Here is a 21,487-nt window from a genome sequence, read left to right as displayed (position 1 = left end):
ACCGCATAAGCATCTGTTTTGCCGCCCAACGATACCCTTTGACCTCTAACTGGCTTTGTTGTTTCTTGTAGAGTTTCATGTTTAGGTAAGAGATCGGCGGCTTTATGATCAGCCGCTAGCGCGCACAAAAGCAAACAAAACAACTGACCAGATGGCGGTTCAAGAGACCTTCTGGATGTCTCAGATGCATTATTAAGTGGGAGAATGCGTTGCAGGATAGATATTGCTCTCAAGAAGGTTCTACAGCCTGTAAGCTTCCTGAAATGGGTTACCCGTCTCAAGCTACTACGATTGGCCAATCAGAGGGCGTCCTGCGGTACGAAAAATGCAGGCGAACAGCAGCAGACTCTGGACAACGGGTCTCGAGACGTTTGACAATAAGATTCGTGGTCAATTGCAGACCATCAACGGTTCTTGAGGGTCAATTTGTTGTACCGGCTTAGGTTACTACTATAAGGCAAGGCAGAACTCCACTATGGCTCAAGAAACTTCCAATGACTCCATCAGAATGGTCCTAATCGGACCACCAGGTGCCGGTAAAGGTACCCAGGCACCAAACTTGGTGGAAAGATTCCACGCGGCTCACTTGGCTACCGGTGATATGTTGAGATCGCAGGTTGCCAAGGGCACTCCGTTGGGTATCGAGGCCAAGAAGATCATGGACAAAGGTGGTCTGGTCTCTGATGAGATTATGGTCAACATGATCAAGGACGAATTGTTGAACAACGAGGCATGCAAGAACGGTTTTATCCTGGACGGGTTCCCAAGGACTATCCCACAGGCCGAGAAGCTAGACCAAATGCTTGCTGAACAGGGCAGACCTCTGCAGAAGGCCGTGGAATTGCAAGTCGACGACGAGCTGTTGGTTGCCAGAATCACCGGTAGATTGGTTCACCCACCATCCGGTAGGTCTTACCACAAGCTCTTCAACCCACCAAAGAAGGACATGATTGACGATGAGACCGGAGAGCCATTGGTCCAAAGATCAGACGACAACGCTGACGCTTTGAAGAAAAGATTACAAGCCTACCACGAGCAAACCGAGCCAATTGTCGGTTTCTACAAGAAAACCGGCATCTGGTCCGGTGTCGATGCCTCTCAGCCCCCCGCCACCGTGTGGCAATCAATCCTGAAAGCCTTGGGTAGGAACTGAGCCTGGTCATCTAGGTAGATTCACTATTTACTCAAGCTAAGTACTGCCGTGTATGATGACCATGTTCTTGTGCTACAGTAAGGCAGGTCCAAGGGACCAGTCAACCATCGGAACCTAACGTAGTAGAGTCATATAGCGGTTCCAGGTCGCCATCGATAGATCATTGGTCATTTCACTTGAGCTAGAGTGGAAATTTTGGCTTCGAGGGAATTTTCTGGCTCCGAACGCTCTAATCTAGTGGTGTTTGCGATGCAGAACGATTCCGACTCTAGCAGTGGGAGTTCTGTATCACCAGCTTCCAGGTCATCACCAATCTCTACACAAACTATCCCCTTGCTGTCGAAATTGCCGGCTGCTGAGCAGTCGAGGGTTTCAGATGAACCATCTTTGCTAGATAACAGAACTCCTCCGCCGCGACAGATCCCATTATTTCGCTTTACCCCTACCGCTGAATCGTGGAAGCAGAAATCTACGTCAGCATCTCCTTCAGCATCACGACCGGCACTAGGGATTGTTCCTCAGAGTAAGAGCTCGCCAAAGAACAAAAAGGCCACGGACCAGGAAAAGCTGCTAAAGCCAACGAGAATACCGAAGGATCGATTGCTTAGTTTATTGCGGTCCAAGAGCAAGGTTGGCAATTTTCATAATGTCACAGTGAACAAAGCAGATATGCAACAGCTCTCGCGGAGCGGCACTACAATACCAGAGTTTATATCCGTCAATCAATCAACAAGAGTACGAACAGCGCCATCAGAAAAAGTTACAGAACGACCGGGTGAAGGAGGGCACACCAATCTTGGTGAACTGGCGCACGAAAAGCTAACGCCTTATGAGGTTTTCTCAAAGAACAGAACTTTTACTTCGAGCGTTAAGAATCTATTGCAGCTTGACATATCCAACCAAGCTACTAAGCAGGCTCCAGATGCAAAAGTGCACAAAGAGATGCCAACTATTGAAAGTGACTCTACTCAAAGAAGCGACGCTGTGGAAAAACCACCTGCAGCCAAAGAGGAGACCCAACTGCCATCCGCGATCAACGATACAAGTCGGAAAATCGAATCTTCAGTTGCCAGAAAGCGCACTTTTGATGTCGCAATGTCCGAGGATCAGCAGTCTGCCGCAGATGCTGCTTCGCCGAATAAATATTTCAAAGAAGCAGAACATGGCACAGCTGTAGCCGAAGACCGAGAGCGGAACTCAGATATTGTGTCGATGAATAAAGATTTCAAAGCGCCGAGGTCTGATGCAGTGATAGCCGAAGACCAACGACCGAAGGCAGGCGCTGCGTCCTTGAATAAAAACGTCAGAATGCCAAGAAACATTGAGGCAAATCAAGAGCAAGATCTAGGCACAGATACAGTGTCGTTGAATAACAATTCCAAACCGCAAGCGCATGGTGAAGTGACTTCTCTTTCCAAAATACCTAGTGTCGCGTCACTACTGAATAATGAAGAGGATTATAATGCCAGAGATATTATTAAAGATCGATCTCCATCCAGCGAAAGTAACAAAGATATTCCAGCGGTTGTTTCTCATACGCGTACATTAACGGCTAACCGGGATGCAAAATCCACCAGTGCTGGTATTCATAAAGCCCCACAAGAAAGCTCAGAGATGAGAAATAGTGTTGGAAACCAGAAACAAGAACAGTTCAATAAAGAAAACAACATTCTTAACCCAGTGCACCCTACAACTGCCAAGAAAAGTATGGATTCGGGACCACTGATGGGTATAGCAGAGAAATGGAATAATGCCCTACTGCAGGAACCGCCCAATACTTCTTCTCAGAGACAGGCTTTAGCAGACCTTTTTACTAAACTTTATCAAAACAATATGCTGATCAAGTCCGAAGACACCCATTCAATCGATGGAAGTGCGAGATCAACATCGGGGCTTGATGAAGACAGAAAGCCCGAGCACCCAGTTGAGGCGAGAATTGTTACCGATATTGAACTTTTCACTAGCGAGAAAATTAACGATAAGCGTCCAAACATTACGCCTCGACAAAAGCCACATCATCTTAGAGGTGCGGTGGTTATTCAAGACACGGCACCTCCTAAGCTCGCTGCCGATCAACAGTTGGAAGAGGACAAGAACCTTTCGAGGCCTCAACTGTTTTACCTAACTGATTCCGAAGAGACCTCGACCGACAACGAAGAGCAATCTCCTAAGGGATTCGTGAATCCAGGCCGCAACGAGTCACCGAAAGCACATTCTTCAGTGCAGCGACCGGTTTCTCATGGAACACTTCATGAAAACTCCTCTATCGATCGTCCGATCAGTGCAGGGAAGGATTCCTTGCACCAGGACCCTGAAGTCGAAAGAAGAAGAATCAATCGTGAATTGGCCATTAAAGTGAGAGCCAAGTTTGATGAAAAATCGTGGTTCAGCAAGAGTACGGTTATGAACCTGGTTGAGCCAGGAATAGCGAAGCACTCCTCAATGGCGTCTCATCCGAAAGTTAGCGTGACGAATAACATATGCTCGACAGAAAACTATGAACACTCCCATGCGTACTATTATCAGCAATTGCATAAAAGAAGCAAACTAGAGTTTATTCCCCTAAGAGGTCCACTTGCTGCCGAATTTGGTAAAGAAGGCAAGCAGTCGCCTTCTAAGGTTCTTGCCGGTTCAAGTCTTCCTAAACAAGTCCGACTACCAGAAAAACGGCCAGGCGAAATGTGGAAGCGGAGCTGGCGTGCGTTGCTGCAAACGCGCTCTATATTGTTTGATTTTGGTCCAGGTCCCAGCTCCCAGAAATCTGATAACTTGCATAGTAAGCAGATCGCTCAATTGAGGCGCATTTTTGACTCAGAGTTTGGAACCAGGATCGCTAGCCAACTTGATGCGGATGTCGAGATAGTTATATCTAGCGACAACTTTAAGGCAGCGAAAGCGGTTGAGAGCATACTCAATGATCCCCTGAGGGCTTCAGCGCTTAATAAAAATTTGAGAGTATGGTCTATCGAGAAGGCATATCAGTTCCTGGAGAATATGGGTATAAACGTAAAAGAATGGACCAAACAAGCGAGCGCTACGGAAGAGTCAGTAACAAAAGCTACCGTAAAGCAAGTTCCAATCTCCAAAATCCCGGCTACGGGTACGATGAAAGTCGGTGCAGACAATGCTATTGCCAAGGGAGCTGAAGCTAAAGAACATGTTGTCAAAGGGCCTTTTGCCGGGGAGCGAGTTGCCGAAGATTCGAACTTTTTAAAAGAATGGACCAAACGAGCGACCGCTACGGAAGAGTCAGTTCCAAAAGCTACCATAAAGCAAGTTCCAGCCTCCAAAATGCCGGCTACGGGTACGATGGAAGTCGGTGCAGAGAAAGCTATCGCCAAGGGAGCTGAAGCTAAGGAACGTGTTAGCAAAGAGCCTACTGCCGAAGGTAATATTGCAAGAAAACCCCATACCAGAGAGACTATTACCGAAGAGCCAGTGGCCAAAGTTCCAGCGGCTAAAGAGCCTGTCGTGCGGATTTTTGCGCCAAATATGGCTCCCCTTACAAAAGCTTTTGCCGTGCAGTCTTCGACAGCACGGCTAGGCGTCAACAAGATACTAGGGACTAAAACGAGGATTCGCGACACTACCACCACTACCAATGCTCCTGAAAAAACTGCCATCATCGAGAGTGTCAAGCCGGCACATAAAGAATCACGCCAGGAAACCGCACCAACCGGCAGAAATGCAGTTCAGCAAAGCCAAACGAGTGTGGCTGAAATCGTGGACATAGATATGGACAAGACTGATAGCGAGAGCGACGCACTGGAAGAAGAGTTCGAGCCGATTCTGCGGGAAGCATCAGAGCAGCTGGAGAAGAAAGACAAGCAAATAGAAGCTGCCAGAAAGCTCATCTTGGCTCTATGTCAAGACGTCATGAAGAAAGAATTAGAAATTACTTCGCTACATGGAAAACTCAAGGTCTCGGAGCGACAGCTCAAGGAGAAAGACAAATCAATTGAAGATTACACGGAAGCTCTTTACCAAAGGGAGCTACAGCTCAGAAAGATCACCAAGAATAAACGCGATCTAGCCAATCGCTTTGACTGACGTCGTCTGGACACGACCTCACAGCATATGAACTGAGACTTAACTAAGCTTCAACTTCAAGCTTGTGCAAAACTGTACGAAGTATCACAACTATATAGCTGAACATTCAGTCTTAACTACTCACTTGTTAGCTGTTAGAGTTTCTAGTGAGAAGGATCGCCGCGTCGCACTTAAAGCGCGTCACCTTGAAGGAACCTTGGCGAAACGGCTGCGAAGCTCAATGGCATGTCCTGGTAAGGATCGAGCACATTTCAGCGATTCATTGTTGATTCGAATTTGCTCAAGTTATGGGAGATCAGATTCTTGGTCACTACGCTGGAAGCCGGGGATTTGGGAAGGGGATACCTGGTAAGGATGAGAAAACTGGCGATGACGTGAGTAATTTTGAGCAGAAATTGAAGAAGATATGGATTTATTCTAGTGGAAAGAAGATTGGAAGTTTCGGTCAAACGAGGAATGGAAATAAAGTCAGCAACGCACCAGTCTCTGTCTCGAAACCTACAGTTAGCCCGAGGATAAAGTTAAATGGCTGCCTGAGACAATCACCAGTGAATCGTCAAAGCCAGATCAAATTGGATGGGTTGCTCAATCACCGAATGCTCCCTTCTGGGGTTGCAGATAACGAGAAACAGGGCGAGAATGGGTTTCTTTCTGATAACAGGCGTAAGGAAGTCCAAAAGACAAGCAGTTTGCCTCCCAAGAGCAGCACATCGAGTGGGAATTTAGGCAGCTCAGTGGAATTACCGTTAGAGAAGAGGGAGATAAGAGAAAGCCTTCAAAAGATGTCAGATGAAATTATGAGATACGAACTTCGATTGGCAAGCCTATACGGCCGGATTGCGGTTTTAAGCAAAGAAAATGAGAGACTGCGAGATGACCGAGCTCTACGAGAAAGCTTGGCGGCCCAGTTGGTAGATGAGACTAAGAGCCGTGAGTCAAAAAGGCTTGATATCGGAGTGCAAGAACATAACAAACGCGTGGATAGTGCTCCGAGCATTGGGGAGAGCGGCGAAGGCGAACATGCAACTACCGAAGGGCAAGGCGTATCGCCTCGTGAATTATCCAAAAGCAATGAGACGGCTTACGGAAAGTTAAAGCAACTAGAGTCTCGAATCCTCGGGCGATTGGAAGAATACGAAACTTTAACAGCAATTGCGGAGCAGAACATATCTGCCACTAGCGACGAGCGAAAAGCTTTTCAGTTAGAAAGTCCCTTTGTTATGGAGTTGAAGGCTAAAATTATTAGACTGCATGAGGAGCTGACTCAAGTCAGGTCAATCCATGATGCTCGCTTGACCAATATGAAAAGAGCCTTTCAAAGAGAACAAGATACAAGATTTCAGCTCGAGCAGCGCCTGGCGTACGACAAGCAGATATTCCAAAAGTGGGCGAGATTTGGCCAAACGGCTGGCGAGTATATCAAACAATTCAAATTCGAGATACAGGAACAGAACAAGACCATTCTGTATTATAAGAACAAGGAAGCGCAGATGAATAACTTACAAGGGAATTATAAAACCGCGGTCGAATCATACAAGTCGCTTTCTGAGCTCGCTGAAGCTCGAAGGAAGGACATCGAACTCTTGAACACCCAGTTAGAGCATTCGAAGCTCGAAAACAAATCCTTGGAGGCTGTAATTCATCGGCAGAGGGAACAAATTGAAGGCCTGTCGAGAGCCGAGACGCGACCGCTGACAGACTTCCCTGCTTCAACACCACAGGACGGTTTGCCCCATTCGCATTTATTGCATTCCACTACACATGAATATCGTGTTAACAATTTCAACTCAGAAGCAGCAAATCAGCGATTACTTTCATCCAATACTAGCTTTCGAGCGGCAACGCCATCCAACATGCAGAATGGCATCAATGACAGTGGTCGAGCGATCAAACAGGAATCCCCAGTGCTAAATCCCATGAGCGATAAAGTTGACGTCTATTTAGAAAGTCCGAGTGCAAATGAGCACAGAGATAGAACATCACTATAAAGGCAGTAATTAATGAACATAGTTAATCTCTATATGTAATCAAGCGTCAGTAACTTACCATGCTTCACATCCTGCACTCCACTATTCAGAGGCCAAATGCTTCAACTTTTCTAGATCGAGCTGCAAACCCAGCGGATTATCGCTATTCCTCGCTGCTTCGTAGTAGCAGGTTGCATGAAAGTATTTATTGTTGACTTCCATAGCGTTCCTCCAGACCCATTCACCAAGCTCTTCATCGTACAGTCCGGTAACATTTTCTTTGCAAATTGGGCATTGAAAAGACATGTCTACTGCAGACTCTGGAACAACGACATGTTTCCTCAATAATATACCCTCATCAACAGTGAATTTCTCACTCTCCTGGGCGCCCGTATCTGTGGCTGCTGTCGAACTGTACTGAGTCTGGTCTTCAAGATTTGCTGTAGTCATCTTATGGGCGGTTCCATCAGTACTCAATGAGAAAGTTGTCGAGACTATTTCCTCGTCTTTGAACGAGATCCATTGCGAGTCCTGCAAGTACCAATTTCTAGATTGAATGTTCTTTTGAGTTGGACCAGTTACGCTACCGGAAGCGTTCGCTGTCATTTCGGAGCCTTTGATTCGTTTATTGATTCTGAAATGCCAGTCTAAATGATCAGCCTGCGATTTCTTTTCACCGACACTGTTCCCAAACCTCTTCCCACATATATTACACTTATTAGGCTTTGCACGATACAGCAGATGAATTAAACTCGAACCGACTACTGGATTATCATCCTCGATGGTCTGCTGAGACAGTTGTAGGTTTGGAGTATTTAGAATATCTATATTGACAGTTGCAAAATGGGCTTTGCAATCGGACAGTATTCCCTGCAGTAACGGTAATGGTGGAAGGTTTACCCCTTGTTGATAGGCGAGAGTGCCCGACGCTAGGTGGTTGTGCCCTCCCAATTTCGAGTAAAGGCTCACAATTGATTCTTTGGGAGGTTTGTAGAGCAGACCTTCCGCTTCCAACGAGTGGTAAAGGCCCTGAATCTTGGAGAGCTGATACGTTTTGTCCAAAGCTGTCAAATTTGGTGGTCCCACTGCACTCATCGAAGAGCCAAACAGACTAGACATTCCACTACTGCCTGAGCTATCGCCGAACAACGGAATGAACGAACCGCTGTTCGACGGCAGCGTTTGATTTTCACTTTGCAATTCTCGCTGATGCAGCTGTTTCTGCTGCAGCATGGCCATCTCATGCTGCTGCTGTTGCCTCTGGATGTCTTGCAACACTTGCTGATCCTGCGCAAAGATCTGCCTCAACTGCAACTGAAGCTGTTTCAGTGCCCCGGGAGCTAGCTTCTCCCTATGCAACTCTTGCTTGAGCTGTGTGAGCACAACTAACTTCATCTTCAATTTTTCATCCATCGGTTGATTCTTCAGACGCTCGGTCGTCAACGCGGTCAGCTTGTCAATCTCTCTGGTGAGCAACGGCACCGTAGGCGTCGGCAACATCGACTGCAGGTTTTTCTGGTGCAAAGCACTCGCCTTTATGAGAAACTGTTCTATCTTTTCCAACGCAGACCTCTCGAATAGCAACGGAGCCCCGGCCAGCGTATCGCCGGAATCCATCCAGGTCTTGAACAGATGTATCATCTTCGTCCTCGTAGCATTATCCACCAACAGATAACTCTTCTTATAAAGACTGAACAGGTTTCGGCTGAAATATATCGTATACGGGCTTCCAGCGTTTTTACAGATAGAATCGAGGGCGTAGAGCGCATACAGCTTCTGCTTAGGCGGACATCGGTCAATCCTAGCCTCCAACGCATCCACAAAATGCTGAGCATACGGCATATTTTCTTCAGCGATCTTTGTCAGCGTCGTGATAATCGGTCTCGAGTTGAAAGTCAACTCCTCCAGGATGCTGACGAAATCCTTCACGATAATCTCGCCTTCTTTATCCATTACGACTCGATAGCTCCTCCTGAGAGCCCACACCAGCTGCTCTTAGTGGTGAACTTGTAAGCTTTTCGATGGGCCTTGCTTATACGCCTTGAGAAGCGACGCAAACACCCACACACCACATATTACAGACGCCGTATCCGCCACATATGCCAGCATTAAAGCTCAAACGGCCTAGGACCCTCCATACGGGGTCAATCAGCCCAGATCCAGTCTCCGATGGGCCGTAGTCGCCAGCTTGACCGTTCTACCATCGATCTTCTGCTGCCATGACTCTTTGCTCGAAAAATTTCACTACCAATCAGCATTAAAAAATTGAAAACCTACCAGATATCTTCAACTACAGGACATATCTCTCGTTGGCAGCGCTCGAAGTGGTCTCTGAATCTGGCGAATCAACTGGACAATATGGCAGGTAACGATAGAAAGCAATCTGGTGTTGCGCGTTTGCTGGGATCCGCGTCAGCGGGCATCTTGGAGATTGGAGTGTTCCATCCGGTCGACACTATCTCGAAGAGATTGATGTCCAACCACACCAAAATCACGTCGGCTGTGGAATTGAACCGTGTGATCTTCCGCGAGCACAGCGCGGAACCGCTAGGTAAGCGTTTGATGACGTTGTTCCCAGGCTTGGGTTACGCCGCAGTGTACAAGGTTCTGCAGAGAGTGTACAAGTACGGTGGCCAGCCATTCGCCAACGAGTTCCTGAACAAGCACTACAAGGCCGATTTCGACAATGCGTTCGGCGAGAAGACCGGTAAGGCGTTGAGATCTGCGACCGCTGGTTCTCTGATCGGCATCGGTGAAATCGTGCTGCTACCGTTGGACGTCTTGAAGATCAAGAGACAGACGAACCCTGAGTCTTTCCGGGGCAGAGGCTTCGTCAGGATCCTGAGAGACGAGGGGCTTTTCAACCTCTACAGGGGCTGGGGTTGGACTGCCGCCCGGAACGCCCCAGGCTCGTTCGCCCTGTTCGGCGGTAACGCGTTCGCCAAGGAGTACATTCTCGGGTTGAAGGACTACAGCCAGGCCACCTGGGGCCAGAACTTCATCTCCTCGATCGTCGGCGCCTCGGCGTCTCTGATTGTTTCTGCGCCGCTGGACGTCATCAAGACTAGAATTCAGAACAAGAACTTCGACAACCCGCAAAGCGGATTCAACATCGTCAAGACCACGCTCCAGAACGAAGGCATAACTGCTTTTTTCAAGGGCTTGACCCCCAAGTTGCTAACCACAGGTCCAAAATTGGTGTTTTCCTTCGCCTTGGCGCAGTCGTTCATCCCAATGTTCGACAAACTGCTACAGAAATGAGCAGAGCTGCACACACAGCACATAACTGATCGAGTACGGTGCGCTAGACTCTATAGGACTTGATAAATCGCGATTCTTGTAACTAATAGTGGAAACACGTGACCAAATACACGTATAAGGTCCGTATAGCCTCGAGAAGTCGTATATATAGTCTGGAGTTAACGGATAGTTCAGGCTGCTAGGCAAGATCTGGGTCCCGTACGGCTTTATTCAAGGTGTACTGCAGTCTGGTTACATGCAATATGGATAATGGTGATAAGGCAGGTCGTGAAACACCGGCAGCTGGCGGGAATGTGGGTATCGATGCGGGAACGGTTTTGAGACAGGAACAAATTGACAATGAACATGCTGATATGGGGCTAGGAGGCTTGCAGGGCAGAACAGCCAGCTCTGAGGCTTTGGGAGATAATTCTCTGAGAAGAAACTCGTCCGTTTCTCCTAGGACTTCTGTGGGGAAGTTGTTCGATCCATCGAGACGTCCTGATGTGATTAAAATGGAGCATTTGAGAGTGAAGGATTCTATACTGACTGGGAGACCGCTGCTATATTTTACGTCGATCTTTGTGTCGCTTGGAGTGTTCCTGTTCGGCTACGACCAGGGAGTAATGTCGGGATGCCTCACTGGACCATACTTCAAGAAACAGTTCAACAATCCGTCTCGAGCAGCTATTGGTAATATGGTCGCTATTTTGGAGATCGGGGCATTGATCTCGTCGCTGCTAGTCGGAAGGCTAGGCGAGAAATGGGGTCGCAGACGTACCATCATGTATGGGTCATTGATATTTGTCATTGGCGGGCTGTTCCAAGGGTTTGCAGGGAAGATGATCCATCTGATCATTGGCAGGACCATTAGTGGGCTGGGTGTCGGCTTGCTCAGCACAATCGTTCCCATATATCAATCAGAGATATCGCCGCCGCACAACAGAGGAAAATTAGCCTGCATAGAGTTTACGGGTAATATCGTTGGATATGCGGCAAGTGTGTGGATTGATTACGGTTGTTCTTTTATCGAAGGAAATGCTTCTTGGCGAGTTCCCTTACTTTTACAAAGTGTAATCGGCTCTGCGCTATTCTGCGGCACATTTGTTATTGTCGAGACCCCCCGTTGGCTGCTAAACCACGACCATGACGTGGAGGGTTTGATTGTGATTGCTGATCTTCATAGCGACGGCGATGTCCAAGATCAGAAGGCTAGGGAGGAATATCAGGCAATTAAGGAGACCGTACTCATTTCTAGGATGGAAGGCGAGGGGAAATCGCACTTGCAAGTTTTCAGACGTTACAGGAGACGAATGCTGATTGCCATGAGCTCCCAGATGTTTGCTCAACTGAATGGTATCAATGTGATATCTTACTACGCCCCCTTGGTCTTCGAACAGGCGGGCTGGGTTGGCAGGGAAGCGATTTTGATGACTGGGATCAATGGCTTGATTTATGTGTTGTCCACACTACCACCATGGACGCTGGTCGATAAATGGGGTAGAAAGCCGATCTTGTTGACTGGCGGTTTCTTCATGGGGTGTGCGCTTGTATCGATTTCAATGTCTCTCTTGGCCAATATCGCAGCGACACCAAGGCTCGTTGTTGCATTTGTGATTATATTCAACGCCTTCTTTGGGTTCAGTTGGGGCCCAATTCCCTGGCTATATCCAGTTGAGATCGCTCCATTATCTGCCCGTTCGGCAATGGCATCTTCATCAACCGCGACAAACTGGCTGTGTAACTGGCTTGTCGGTATCATGACACCAGTATTGCAGGAAAAGATATCCTGGAGACTGTACTTGATTCACGCTACTTCCTGTTTCACATCCTTTGCGGTCGTTTTCAAACTCTACCCAGAGACCGCAGGTTTACGTTTAGAGGATATGGATTCTGTGTTTGACGACAGATCGTCCAGCTTCAGCTTTTCAAGGTCATCGGATATAAATACTGGCAGTTTTGCCATGGATATCGATGCCTTGTCGACCAAAAGCACCGGTCCAGTCCCCGATAGACTGCCGCCAGCGGTGCCCATTGCAGCCGGCGCGGGGCCCTTGAGCTGGAGCAATCAAAGTATCCAATCTCGGACTCCCGCTGCCAATGTATTCCCACTTGGGTCGCTCGAGCCACCTTCCATTGGACAGGTACTAGAGTTTAAAGCTGAGCAAAGTAACAAAGGAATTAAAACTGCTTTCAGACGCGGATCGGAGAGTCTATCCTTGCTTGTCAGCAGAATTGTCAATCTTGGAGGTAGAGGGAACAATGACACTGGAGCTTACGGGACATTGTCTACTAATGATATCGAATTTAGTAGCTAGTTATCTTAGGTACTGCGGAATACTACATATAGATTTAGGTAGCAGTGCTCTTGTCCGACTGCGATTCAAGGCGTTATCTTAACGTACTTGGTAAAAGGATAGTAAATTTGACATTTAACGAAGACTTGAACAACATATCATGAAGTTGTGACAAAGCAGTTGATCACCCCATGGAAGAATCTCTGACATATTTTGAAGTCGAGTGTAAGTCTACGAATGCCTTTCTGGTTATACGAGACGTTAGCAGTCGCTTGGTTTATCTTTCGCTAGGGTTGCATAATGGACAGGGTCTTAAGAATGCTACAGCAGACTTCCAGAAGCTAAGCCGTAAAACGAAGGTGAACTATGTATTGAGGGAAGGTTCTCCAGAAAATGCCAATCCAAAATTTATGGCGATAGCAGAAAGCGTTAAGGCATTTTTGGATGACTGTACACCTCTTACTGAAGACTATGAATACCTATTTGGAACGCCTTTCCAACAGAAAGTGTGGAACGAATTACGTGAAGTACCTGCTGGCCAGATTGTGAACTACAGTACTCTGGCGAAGAACATTGGGTTGCCTAAAGCGACCAGAGCGGTAGGACATGCAGTTGGTCAAAATAAACTCGCGCTAATAGTTCCATGTCATAGATGTCTTCCAGTAAGTGGTGATGTTGGCAATTTTAGATGGGGTCCCTCGCTGAAGAAGAAGCTGCTTGCACATGAAAGACGCCGGAAGCAAATCAACTAGCCCATTTGTATCCTGTGACCGGCGTACGATTACTACTGCATCGTTGTTAATCTACAGAATTACTCAAACCATATCAAAGAGGTAAATTATGCACAGATGCGCCGGTTTTATATTATCTCGGGAGTTTGGACTCTCCTGAAGCAAGCGACGAACTTGTCGCCCCTCTTCCTTTCGACTTTCTTACCTTCTTCTGTGGCATTTCTCATTATGGACACACATTTATCTTCGTTCTCCCAAGACTCGCTTAACCTTTCAAAGAGTGGATGCTCTTCCAAATGTTTAACCATCCAATGGTGCAAATCTTCGACATCTGTAATGGTGTAGACAACACCGCCCTCCTTAAGTACGTATGCGTATTCACTCAGCAGGGTGTTTGTGATGATCCTGGCCTTGTGCTTCCTCTGCTTGAAGTGCGGATCAGGGAAGCAGAAGAACATCTTCGATAGCTGTCCCTTATGGAAAAAATTGGGCAAGAACTTCATCGCATTGCCCCTCAGGACATTGATGTTCTGATAGCCCTCCTCCTTGGCATGATTGCTTCGCAATGCGATGATTCTATCTTCAACATAGTTGGTGACTTGCACTCGAATTTCCATTCCCAGGATCAGCTCGTCTGGGAACTCGGGAGATAGGTCGACCATTAAACCGCCGAAACCGCAACCGATGTCCGCAATCGTAACTTGCTTGGCCATCTTCCCGGTTTCCTGATCATAGAAGTGCGGATAAAGCTTGGACCAGTCCATTTCATCAGGACTGGCTGGATAATCCAATTGGTGATCTGAGAAGGGATTGGAGTGAGCCCTCTGGCGATAGAATTTTTTCTTTGGCAAATCTAGCTTCCCGTTCTTCTGAGCAACGGAGTTCTCATCGATCTTGACATGTTTAAGCTCTTTACGATTCTCTTCCTTATTGACACGGTAGGCGTATCTTTTGGAGCCAGGGTCTTGGCTTAGCGGTTTAGTCTTCATGATAACGCCAATCCAGCCTCCTAACGGTTCCCAGCAGCAGCTTAGAGCACTTTTGCTTGTTAGTCTTGTAGACTCGAGTCTGCGATGAGCTGAAAATTTTCCAGCTCTGCTGAAGTGGCACCTTGAAGACCCACCAGAAGTCGCTACTGTCTGCTCATGATGATTGTATTTACACGGTCGATGATTGCGAATGTGATATATAGTCTACTGAATGCCTTATTCCTCTTTCCCGGTCTTGGAGCTCCGGCTCTCGTGATGCGACGACAGCGTCAAATATAGCGTTTGGGATCCAGCCTCCAGCGTTCTCACCAGGCCTGCGCCTCCCAGGACGTTCAAAAGCCCCACCAGCTGCGCCTGAAGCTCCGTCTTGCCCGGCAGCGTCTTGAACTGGTTCAAGCTGGCTACATCGTAAACTTCCGCCTCGACTTTCGCTCCAACGACAAACAGCTTGTCCTGCGCCTTCTCCAACACCTTCAGGATCTTGGCCACGCTGGCGGGGCTCGTCTCGGGGAACGAAATCGCTGCAGTAGGGCCTTTGAACAGAGGAAGCAGCGGATGGTTCCTGTTCCGCTCCTTTCGGCTTATCGGCCCGCACGGATCCGCCGCGTGCGAGTTCTTCAAGTACGCTCCAAACACCCCGTTCCGCAGCATCGTCAGCTTTCCGCCGTTCTGCTTCACCAACGATCTGTAATGCTGGTCCTCATTTTTCAGCAGGTTGTTGTAGTGCACAAACAGCACCACCGGGTTCGCTTCCATCAAATGCTTATAAGAATCGATCAGAAAGGTCTTTCTCGAGTCTGCTGGCTTCACAGTGACACGCCCTGCCGCATCCGTATGGCTCTGTAACCTCGTTTTCGCTGATGCCACACCATATTCTCTCGACCAAAACCCGACCCGCTTCAGCGCCGAACCGACGCCAACTCTAAATCCTAGCAACCGTGTAAGCTCCATCACTCAATCGACACCCAAATCAGCATCAACAGCCGGCAATTGGCCTTTAGAGACGCTAAAAGTGCTTCAACTTCCCATACTTAGCCAAAATTTTTACTTTAGCTGGGCTTAAGGAGGTCGCTGTCGACGAACCTTCTTAGCCAACTGAACTTCAATCTTGAATGCTCTAAGAGCTTGACGGTTCACTGGCAGAGGCGCTGCTGTGGTGTTGGAAGCTTGTGTGGTGCAGCGTATGGACAATCGCATATCTGGGACGACTTCTCCGGAGAGGTTTGCGCCTCATCTGTCAGAGTTCTATCCGATTGTTAACAATACAAGGACGGCGAGCATCGGTGGGTTGCCGAAGATGGATAGCGGGGAGTTGGGCAGTGGGAGTAGCGGGTACAAGCGGCGGATGACGCCGGCAAGCGTGCGGTCTGGTATGAGCTCTATCAGCGACTTGCGGACGTTGGTGACGAAGAGGGACATGAAAGACACGGTGGATGCGATGAGCGAGCTGCGGAGCAGCTCGCGGGGGTATGCCTGCTCGTTGCGGGAGGTGTCGAACCATGCGGGTTGCATGGCGCAGGCTTTGGAGAAACTGGCGAGATTGAAGGGCTGCAGCGACGGAACGGCTGAGAAGTTTCTGAGCGCCAGCGGGCTGTTCTATCTGGTGGCGAACCACGAGAACATCATGGCACGATGTCTGGACTCTGCGCTGGATGAGGAGCTTCTCGAGGAGATCGACGAGTTCCAGGTCGGGTTCAGGACCATGGAGAACGAGTTCAAGAAGGAATGCAAGGAGCAGAGCATGAAGCTGAAACTGCAGGAGAAGCACAACACCAAGTTGGCAAAGCGGAAAGTGAGGAATCTGGTGCAGTACAAGGAGAGTCTTCTGAACCTGCAGTTGCAGTTGGACCACCTGGAGACGCTCAGACACGATTTTTACCAGAACTCGTACAACCTGGTGGAGTCGACATGCGACAAAGTGCTGGATAAGATGGCGACGGTTTCAAGGGCGCGGGTGGAGATCTCGGAAAGCGTTGCCAGGAAAGGATGGTCGGGCGGCGGGCTGGACGAGCTGCTGATCGACGCGGAGGACCCGTTTGGCAAGGACGAAGAGACGATATGCAGCGACGAGGACATGTCGCCAGAGGCACCAAACAGGGCTCTGTCGAGTGACGACCGAGATAGCAAGGGCAATACTGTACAGGAGCCAAGCACGCCGAAGAAAGCAGGGTCGACGTCCAAGACGCTCAAGTCTCCTCTCCTGAGTTCGCTCCGAACGCATGCATCTTCTTTGAACGAAGAGCAAGAGGACCGAGACAGGGAAGATGACGAAGCCGCGTTCGATAATTCGTTCTCCTTACCCCTGGCGGGCAGCGGACGAAGTCGAAATGAAGCCTCGGAGGACAACGAGAGGACAATCCTGGCAGGGTTGACGACACTAGCCTTGGAACCGACAGAAACAAGGAGCGATCCCGACAGAGAAAATGGTCAGGATCATCCCGATCTGTCTCCATAGCATATCATAAGTAACTATATTTTGTATCATTAAACTATACGGCGCAATCTAGAGCTTCTGGATTGGTAGAGTGCCCAGCGATGCCGTTTGGATGTCATAATTAGCTTTCTGCATTTCGAGCCCCCACGCTGCAAGAACCGCGGATCTTGCGATTCTGTTCCAACTGTATGCAACGATAAATCCCGATTACCACGACGCCAGCAGAGTCCGCTGTTTCACCAAAATTTGTACCACGATTTGCCCTGCTGCTCCTGCTGCGTATGGCCGTCCCACTGGTGCTTGGTCTTCTCATCGTGCGCAACCGCGTTCAGCATCGGTTTCGGCTTCGCCGCGACCGTCTGCCTCGCCATCTGGGCTACCTGGAAGCTGCGTTTGCGTCTCAGCCGGCATTGTTCCCATCCCACCACAGAGCCCAGAAGTAGTCCTCCGACAGACCAGTTCGCCGCCCTGGTCGGATTCTTGTGGTACAGAAACGTCACTGCCCCCGTCACGAACATGCAGGTGAATCCGACGAGCCCAGCGTCCCTGAAGCAGGGGATCGCCGTCAGCTTGCCAAACGAAAAGTCCTCTTTCGATATCGAGTTCCATGCTCTCCTAAAATTCGCTTCCTCCTGCGAAACAGCCAGCTGGCTCTGCGAAGTCTCACCGTTGAATCTGGGCTTCGTATCCTCGAGCAAAATCCTCTGGCCCCTCGAATAGTTGGTCAATTGTCCCTGCTTCGCATCGCTTTTCGGTCCACCATCTTCAGCCTTTTCTGCCTCCTCTTTCTTCCCGCCAGACAGCCACCAAACCATAGTCGAAATGAACCTTCTAAACACTCCAATGAGCTCCAAAACGCCTTATAAACTGCCTATCTCTGGCAAGAAGCCTCTTTATATAGAGTGTAAATCATCGACTGAAAGTTTCAGAGTGCTACCCGGCCAACACCTCTAATCTTTAACTAAGTTTGATGAACTTTAAGAGGTTGAAGCACTCAAAGAGGCGCGTTAGTGGCGCCAGGAAGGTTCAGTTAGCCAGTTTCGGTGTGGTGCGGGTGCTTGCTGAGTTGGAGGGCCGTGGTGTTGGATGGTAACCTGAATTGAACAACAGCGAGTTCTTGGGAAGCGATGTACCGCGAGCAGTATCACGAAAACCGCTATGAGAAGCACATCAAGATGTTCCCGCCTGGGGCTAGAACGGCCGCAAGAGCTGCCGCGGGTGCGGAGCCGGTGGCTCCGTACCCGCTGGATGACGTGACGGAGGTTATCGGCTCTGTACCGGCGTACAAACCGACGAGTGCAGGATCTTCGAGACGGCAGGCTGGCAACGGCGTCCCAGAGGCGGTGAGCGGGAGATACGATCGTCCGTTCCAGATTGAGTCCGAGAGAAGCAGCGAAGGGCAAGAACGGGTGCTCCCTCCGCCGTACGAGGAATCTGAGACGCGAGCGCTGCAGGAGAAGGCGTATAGAACAGAGACGGATGTGAAGGAGTCGCCGCCGAGAGAGAGACGACGCGATCTGTCGGAATTCTCGCCGAGCGGGTTGAAGTTCTACGAGATATACAGCCAAACGGTGGCCGACTCGGCCAAGTTCACTCCCGAGGTGCAGATGAAATGGTGCGAGACGCTGCTTGAGTATGCCTTTGACGACGAGTTTCTGAGCCACTACAACATCAACGCCGAGAAGCTGAAGCGGGAGCTGAGACCCGAGGAACGACAGAAGAACCAGAAGGTGATCCTGGAGCACTCTTTCAAAGTGCTCGCGAAGCTGATCGGATTGAAATGGGGGCCCGCGCTGTACTTGATGGGCACGCTGTACTCGCATCAGCCGTACCTGCAGATAAAAAACAAGCATATCGTGGCACGCAATGACGAGAGAGCGTTGGAGTACTACGGCCGGGCCGCCGGCAGCGACCACGCAGACGCGTGCTACCGGGCGGGCGTATGCTACGAGCTGCGAAGAGGCGTCCCGCCGTCGACGTCCCAGGACGAGAGCCTTGTCATGGCGCTCAACTACTACCGGCGCGGCGCCGACCTGTGCGACAACTCAGCCTGCATGTACAAGCTCGGCATGTTCTACCTGTATCGACCGCAGTTCCAGGACGCGCCGCAGGCGATAGAGTGGTTCAAAAGGGCGTCCCGCCGGGGCGACTCGCCGCAGGCGCTCTACGAGCTGGGCAAGATCTACGAGTTCTCCTCTCTCGCGCCCAACATACAGCAACTGCTAACAGACAATGGAGTGAAAAGACAGCCCTCGCGGGCGCTCAAATGCTTTTACAAATGCGCCATCGACTGCGACTACCCGCTGGCCCAGTGGAAACTGGGCCACTGCTACGAGTTCGGCGAGCTGCACCTGCCCGTGGTCGCCAAGAAGTCGATCGCGTGGTACGCCAAGGCCGCACTTGCAAAGCCCAAGGGCAACGCGATGGCCATGCTCGCCCTCAGCGGATGGTATCTCACCGGTGCCACGGGAGTGCTGCGACCAAACGACAACGAGGCCTTCCGATGGGCTCGCGAGAGCTGCACCGCGTCCGACGGGAAACTTGCGCGCGCAGAATACGCGCTCGCCTACTACTACGAAAACTCCATCGGCTGCCCCAGAGACCTTGCAAAGGCCAAATCTCACTACCAGAGAGCTGCCTCCATCGGCCATCCAAAAGCCATCAACAGGCTCCAAGTTGGTTTCTGACACTCTTCTAGCATTCTTATTGGCTAGATGTCACGTTTTTCTCGCTTGGCAGTCTTATTTGGTGAAAAAAATTGTTCACAGCTGGAAGGTCTTTAAAGATGAGTTAATGACAGATACTTAATACTAGCTGTAAAGCGCATGGGAGCTTTAGTGAGCTTTCTTGTGGAATTGGTTTGATAGGAATTGGTTTGATAGGAATTCTGGTGTGTGAAATCCAAGTTTATAATATTCTTTTTCATCGTTTGATCTGGTTGCGTTTGCTGTAAAGATGGAGTCTATTGCACATCAATCTGTGAGATTGTGTCCTTTTATGCGGAAGACGATTGCTTCTGCTCACGGCGTTAGACAGCTGAAGTCTGCTAATTTGGCAGCTATGGCAGAGAAGTGTCCTGTGGTCGGAAGTGCTTTGCATGTGAGAGGATACGCTACGACAGCTGCTGGCAGCGCAGCAGCGGTGGCACGCAAAGTTGGCGGAGAGGCAGTGGCGGACCATGCTACTCAGGAGTCGTCGTTTGACTTTGATGGTATGTTTGAGAAGGAAATTGAGAAGAAGCGGCTGGACAAGTCGTATCGTTTTTTTAACAACATCAACCGTCTCGCCAGAGAGTTTCCCATGGCTCATCGCCAGGAGGAGGACGACAAGGTGACGGTGTGGTGTTCGAACGACTACTTGGCATTGTCGAAGAACCAGCAGGTTGTCGACGCGATGAAGAGGGCGATGGATAAGTACGGTGCCGGTGCTGGAGGTACGAGAAACATCGCAGGCCATAACCGGCACGCTTTGAAGCTGGAGGCAGAGATCGCTGCGTTGCATAAGAAGGAGGGTGCGCTGGTGTTCTCTTCGTGCTATATGGCTAACGACGCAGTGTTATCGTTGTTGGGGCAGAAGGTGAAGGATTTGGTGATCTTCTCCGATGAGTTGAACCACGCGTCGATGATCGTGGGTATCAGACATGCCAACACTACGAAACATATCTTCAGACACAATGATTTGCAGCATTTGGAGGAGATGTTACAGATGTATCCGAAATCCACCCCCAAGTTGATCGCTTTTGAGTCCGTGTATTCGATGTCCGGGTCCGTCTCAGACATCAGTAAGATCTGCGATTTGGCCGACAAGTACGGTGCCTTGACGTTCTTGGACGAGGTCCATGCTGTGGGCCTGTACGGTCCTCACGGTGCCGGTGTAGCTGAGCATTGCGATTTCGAGGCGCATCGTTTGAGCGGCATTTCGTCGGTTGGGGGCGCCAGGACCGTCATGGACCGTGTCGATATGATTACTGGTACTTTGGGTAAATCTTTTGGTACCGTAGGTGGATATGTGGCTTCTTCGAGGAGATTGATCGACTGGTGTCGTTCTTACGCTCCAGGCTTTATCTTTACTACTACGCTACCACCTGCCGTGATGGCTGGTGCTGCAGAAGCCATCAGATATCAACGTCGCCACCTAGACTTGAGACAGCAACAGCAGAGACACACTTCTTATGTGAAGAAAGGTTTGAAAGATTTAGGAATCCCAGTTATCCCAAACCCTTCACACATTGTGCCCATCCTTGTCGGTAACGCTGACTTGGCCAAGCAGGCCTCGGATATGTTGATGGAGAACCACCGCATCTACGTGCAGGCTATCAATTTCCCCACCGTGGCTCGTGGTACCGAGCGTTTGAGAATCACTCCAACGCCAGGCCACACAGACGATCTGAGTGACTTGTTGCTCGATGCAGTTGACGATGTGTTTGCCCGCTTGCAGCTTCCTCGCGTGAGAGACTGGGAAAGCCAAGGTGGAATCCTTGGAGTTGGTGAAAAGGACTACGTTGAACAAGAGAACTTGTGGACTGAAGAACAGTTGCAGCTCACCAACGACTCCTTGCACCCCAATGTGCTAGACCCGGTCTTACAACAGTTGGAGGTATCCAGCGGTATCAAAGTTTAATATTCA

The 21,487-nt window shown here is 49.5% G+C and overlaps 13 protein-coding genes across 13 annotated transcripts; 9 read left to right on the top strand and 4 right to left on the bottom strand.

The window, feature by feature from the left end:
- Positions 1 to 475: 475 nt before the first annotated feature.
- Positions 476 to 1,153, top strand: ADK1 (adenylate kinase ADK1; the record flags this gene model as incomplete). The annotated part of the gene is made up of 1 exon (XM_037285601.1): positions 476 to 1,153. One exon carries the CDS (start codon positions 476 to 478, stop codon positions 1,151 to 1,153), a length of 678 nt encoding a protein of 225 aa, XP_037141497.1.
- Positions 1,154 to 1,402: 249 nt separating this feature from the next.
- On the top strand, positions 1,403 to 5,203 carry SIR4 (chromatin-silencing protein SIR4; the record flags this gene model as incomplete). Its single annotated transcript, XM_037285600.1, has 1 exon — positions 1,403 to 5,203. The coding sequence occupies one exon, from the start codon at positions 1,403 to 1,405 to the stop codon at positions 5,201 to 5,203; it is 3,801 nt and encodes a 1,266-aa protein (XP_037141496.1).
- Positions 5,204 to 5,490: 287 nt separating this feature from the next.
- Positions 5,491 to 7,191, top strand: ASF2 (Asf2p; the record flags this gene model as incomplete). The annotated part of the gene is made up of 1 exon (XM_037285599.1): positions 5,491 to 7,191. The coding sequence occupies one exon, from the start codon at positions 5,491 to 5,493 to the stop codon at positions 7,189 to 7,191; it is 1,701 nt and encodes a 566-aa protein (XP_037141495.1).
- An 81-nt stretch (positions 7,192 to 7,272) lies between these two features.
- On the bottom strand, positions 7,273 to 9,123 carry PCF11 (Pcf11p; the record flags this gene model as incomplete). Its single annotated transcript, XM_037285598.1, has 1 exon — positions 7,273 to 9,123. One exon carries the CDS (start codon positions 9,121 to 9,123, stop codon positions 7,273 to 7,275), a length of 1,851 nt encoding a protein of 616 aa, XP_037141494.1.
- Positions 9,124 to 9,528: 405 nt separating this feature from the next.
- Positions 9,529 to 10,431, top strand: GGC1 (Ggc1p; the record flags this gene model as incomplete). The annotated part of the gene is made up of 1 exon (XM_037285597.1): positions 9,529 to 10,431. One exon carries the CDS (start codon positions 9,529 to 9,531, stop codon positions 10,429 to 10,431), a length of 903 nt encoding a protein of 300 aa, XP_037141493.1.
- A 242-nt stretch (positions 10,432 to 10,673) lies between these two features.
- HG536_0H01930 (uncharacterized protein) lies at positions 10,674 to 12,728 on the top strand (the record flags this gene model as incomplete). Its single annotated transcript, XM_037285596.1, has 1 exon — positions 10,674 to 12,728. One exon carries the CDS (start codon positions 10,674 to 10,676, stop codon positions 12,726 to 12,728), a length of 2,055 nt encoding a protein of 684 aa, XP_037141492.1.
- A 170-nt stretch (positions 12,729 to 12,898) lies between these two features.
- Positions 12,899 to 13,459, top strand: MGT1 (methylated-DNA--protein-cysteine methyltransferase; the record flags this gene model as incomplete). The annotated part of the gene is made up of 1 exon (XM_037285595.1): positions 12,899 to 13,459. The coding sequence occupies one exon, from the start codon at positions 12,899 to 12,901 to the stop codon at positions 13,457 to 13,459; it is 561 nt and encodes a 186-aa protein (XP_037141491.1).
- A 107-nt stretch (positions 13,460 to 13,566) lies between these two features.
- Positions 13,567 to 14,427, bottom strand: TRM8 (tRNA (guanine46-N7)-methyltransferase; the record flags this gene model as incomplete). Its single annotated transcript, XM_037285594.1, has 1 exon — positions 13,567 to 14,427. The coding sequence occupies one exon, from the start codon at positions 14,425 to 14,427 to the stop codon at positions 13,567 to 13,569; it is 861 nt and encodes a 286-aa protein (XP_037141490.1).
- Positions 14,428 to 14,643: 216 nt separating this feature from the next.
- Positions 14,644 to 15,378, bottom strand: MRPL11 (mitochondrial 54S ribosomal protein uL10m; the record flags this gene model as incomplete). Its single annotated transcript, XM_037285593.1, has 1 exon — positions 14,644 to 15,378. The coding sequence occupies one exon, from the start codon at positions 15,376 to 15,378 to the stop codon at positions 14,644 to 14,646; it is 735 nt and encodes a 244-aa protein (XP_037141489.1).
- Positions 15,379 to 15,610: 232 nt separating this feature from the next.
- Positions 15,611 to 16,882, top strand: IVY1 (Ivy1p; the record flags this gene model as incomplete). Its single annotated transcript, XM_037285592.1, has 1 exon — positions 15,611 to 16,882. The coding sequence occupies one exon, from the start codon at positions 15,611 to 15,613 to the stop codon at positions 16,880 to 16,882; it is 1,272 nt and encodes a 423-aa protein (XP_037141488.1).
- Positions 16,883 to 17,097: 215 nt separating this feature from the next.
- Positions 17,098 to 17,676, bottom strand: COX20 (Cox20p; the record flags this gene model as incomplete). Its single annotated transcript, XM_037285591.1, has 1 exon — positions 17,098 to 17,676. One exon carries the CDS (start codon positions 17,674 to 17,676, stop codon positions 17,098 to 17,100), a length of 579 nt encoding a protein of 192 aa, XP_037141487.1.
- A 312-nt stretch (positions 17,677 to 17,988) lies between these two features.
- ACK1 (Ack1p) lies at positions 17,989 to 19,548 on the top strand (the record flags this gene model as incomplete). The annotated part of the gene is made up of 1 exon (XM_037285590.1): positions 17,989 to 19,548. The coding sequence occupies one exon, from the start codon at positions 17,989 to 17,991 to the stop codon at positions 19,546 to 19,548; it is 1,560 nt and encodes a 519-aa protein (XP_037141486.1).
- A 268-nt stretch (positions 19,549 to 19,816) lies between these two features.
- On the top strand, positions 19,817 to 21,481 carry HEM1 (5-aminolevulinate synthase; the record flags this gene model as incomplete). Its single annotated transcript, XM_037285589.1, has 1 exon — positions 19,817 to 21,481. One exon carries the CDS (start codon positions 19,817 to 19,819, stop codon positions 21,479 to 21,481), a length of 1,665 nt encoding a protein of 554 aa, XP_037141485.1.
- Positions 21,482 to 21,487: the final 6 nt, after the last annotated feature.

This window comes from Torulaspora globosa, chromosome 8, assembly GCF_014133895.1.
Source record: "Torulaspora globosa chromosome 8, complete sequence".
Lineage (NCBI taxonomy): Eukaryota > Fungi > Ascomycota > Saccharomycetes > Saccharomycetales > Saccharomycetaceae > Torulaspora > Torulaspora globosa.
The sequence above is the reverse complement of the archived record's forward strand: the minus strand, read 5'-3'. Positions and strand labels throughout refer to the sequence as shown.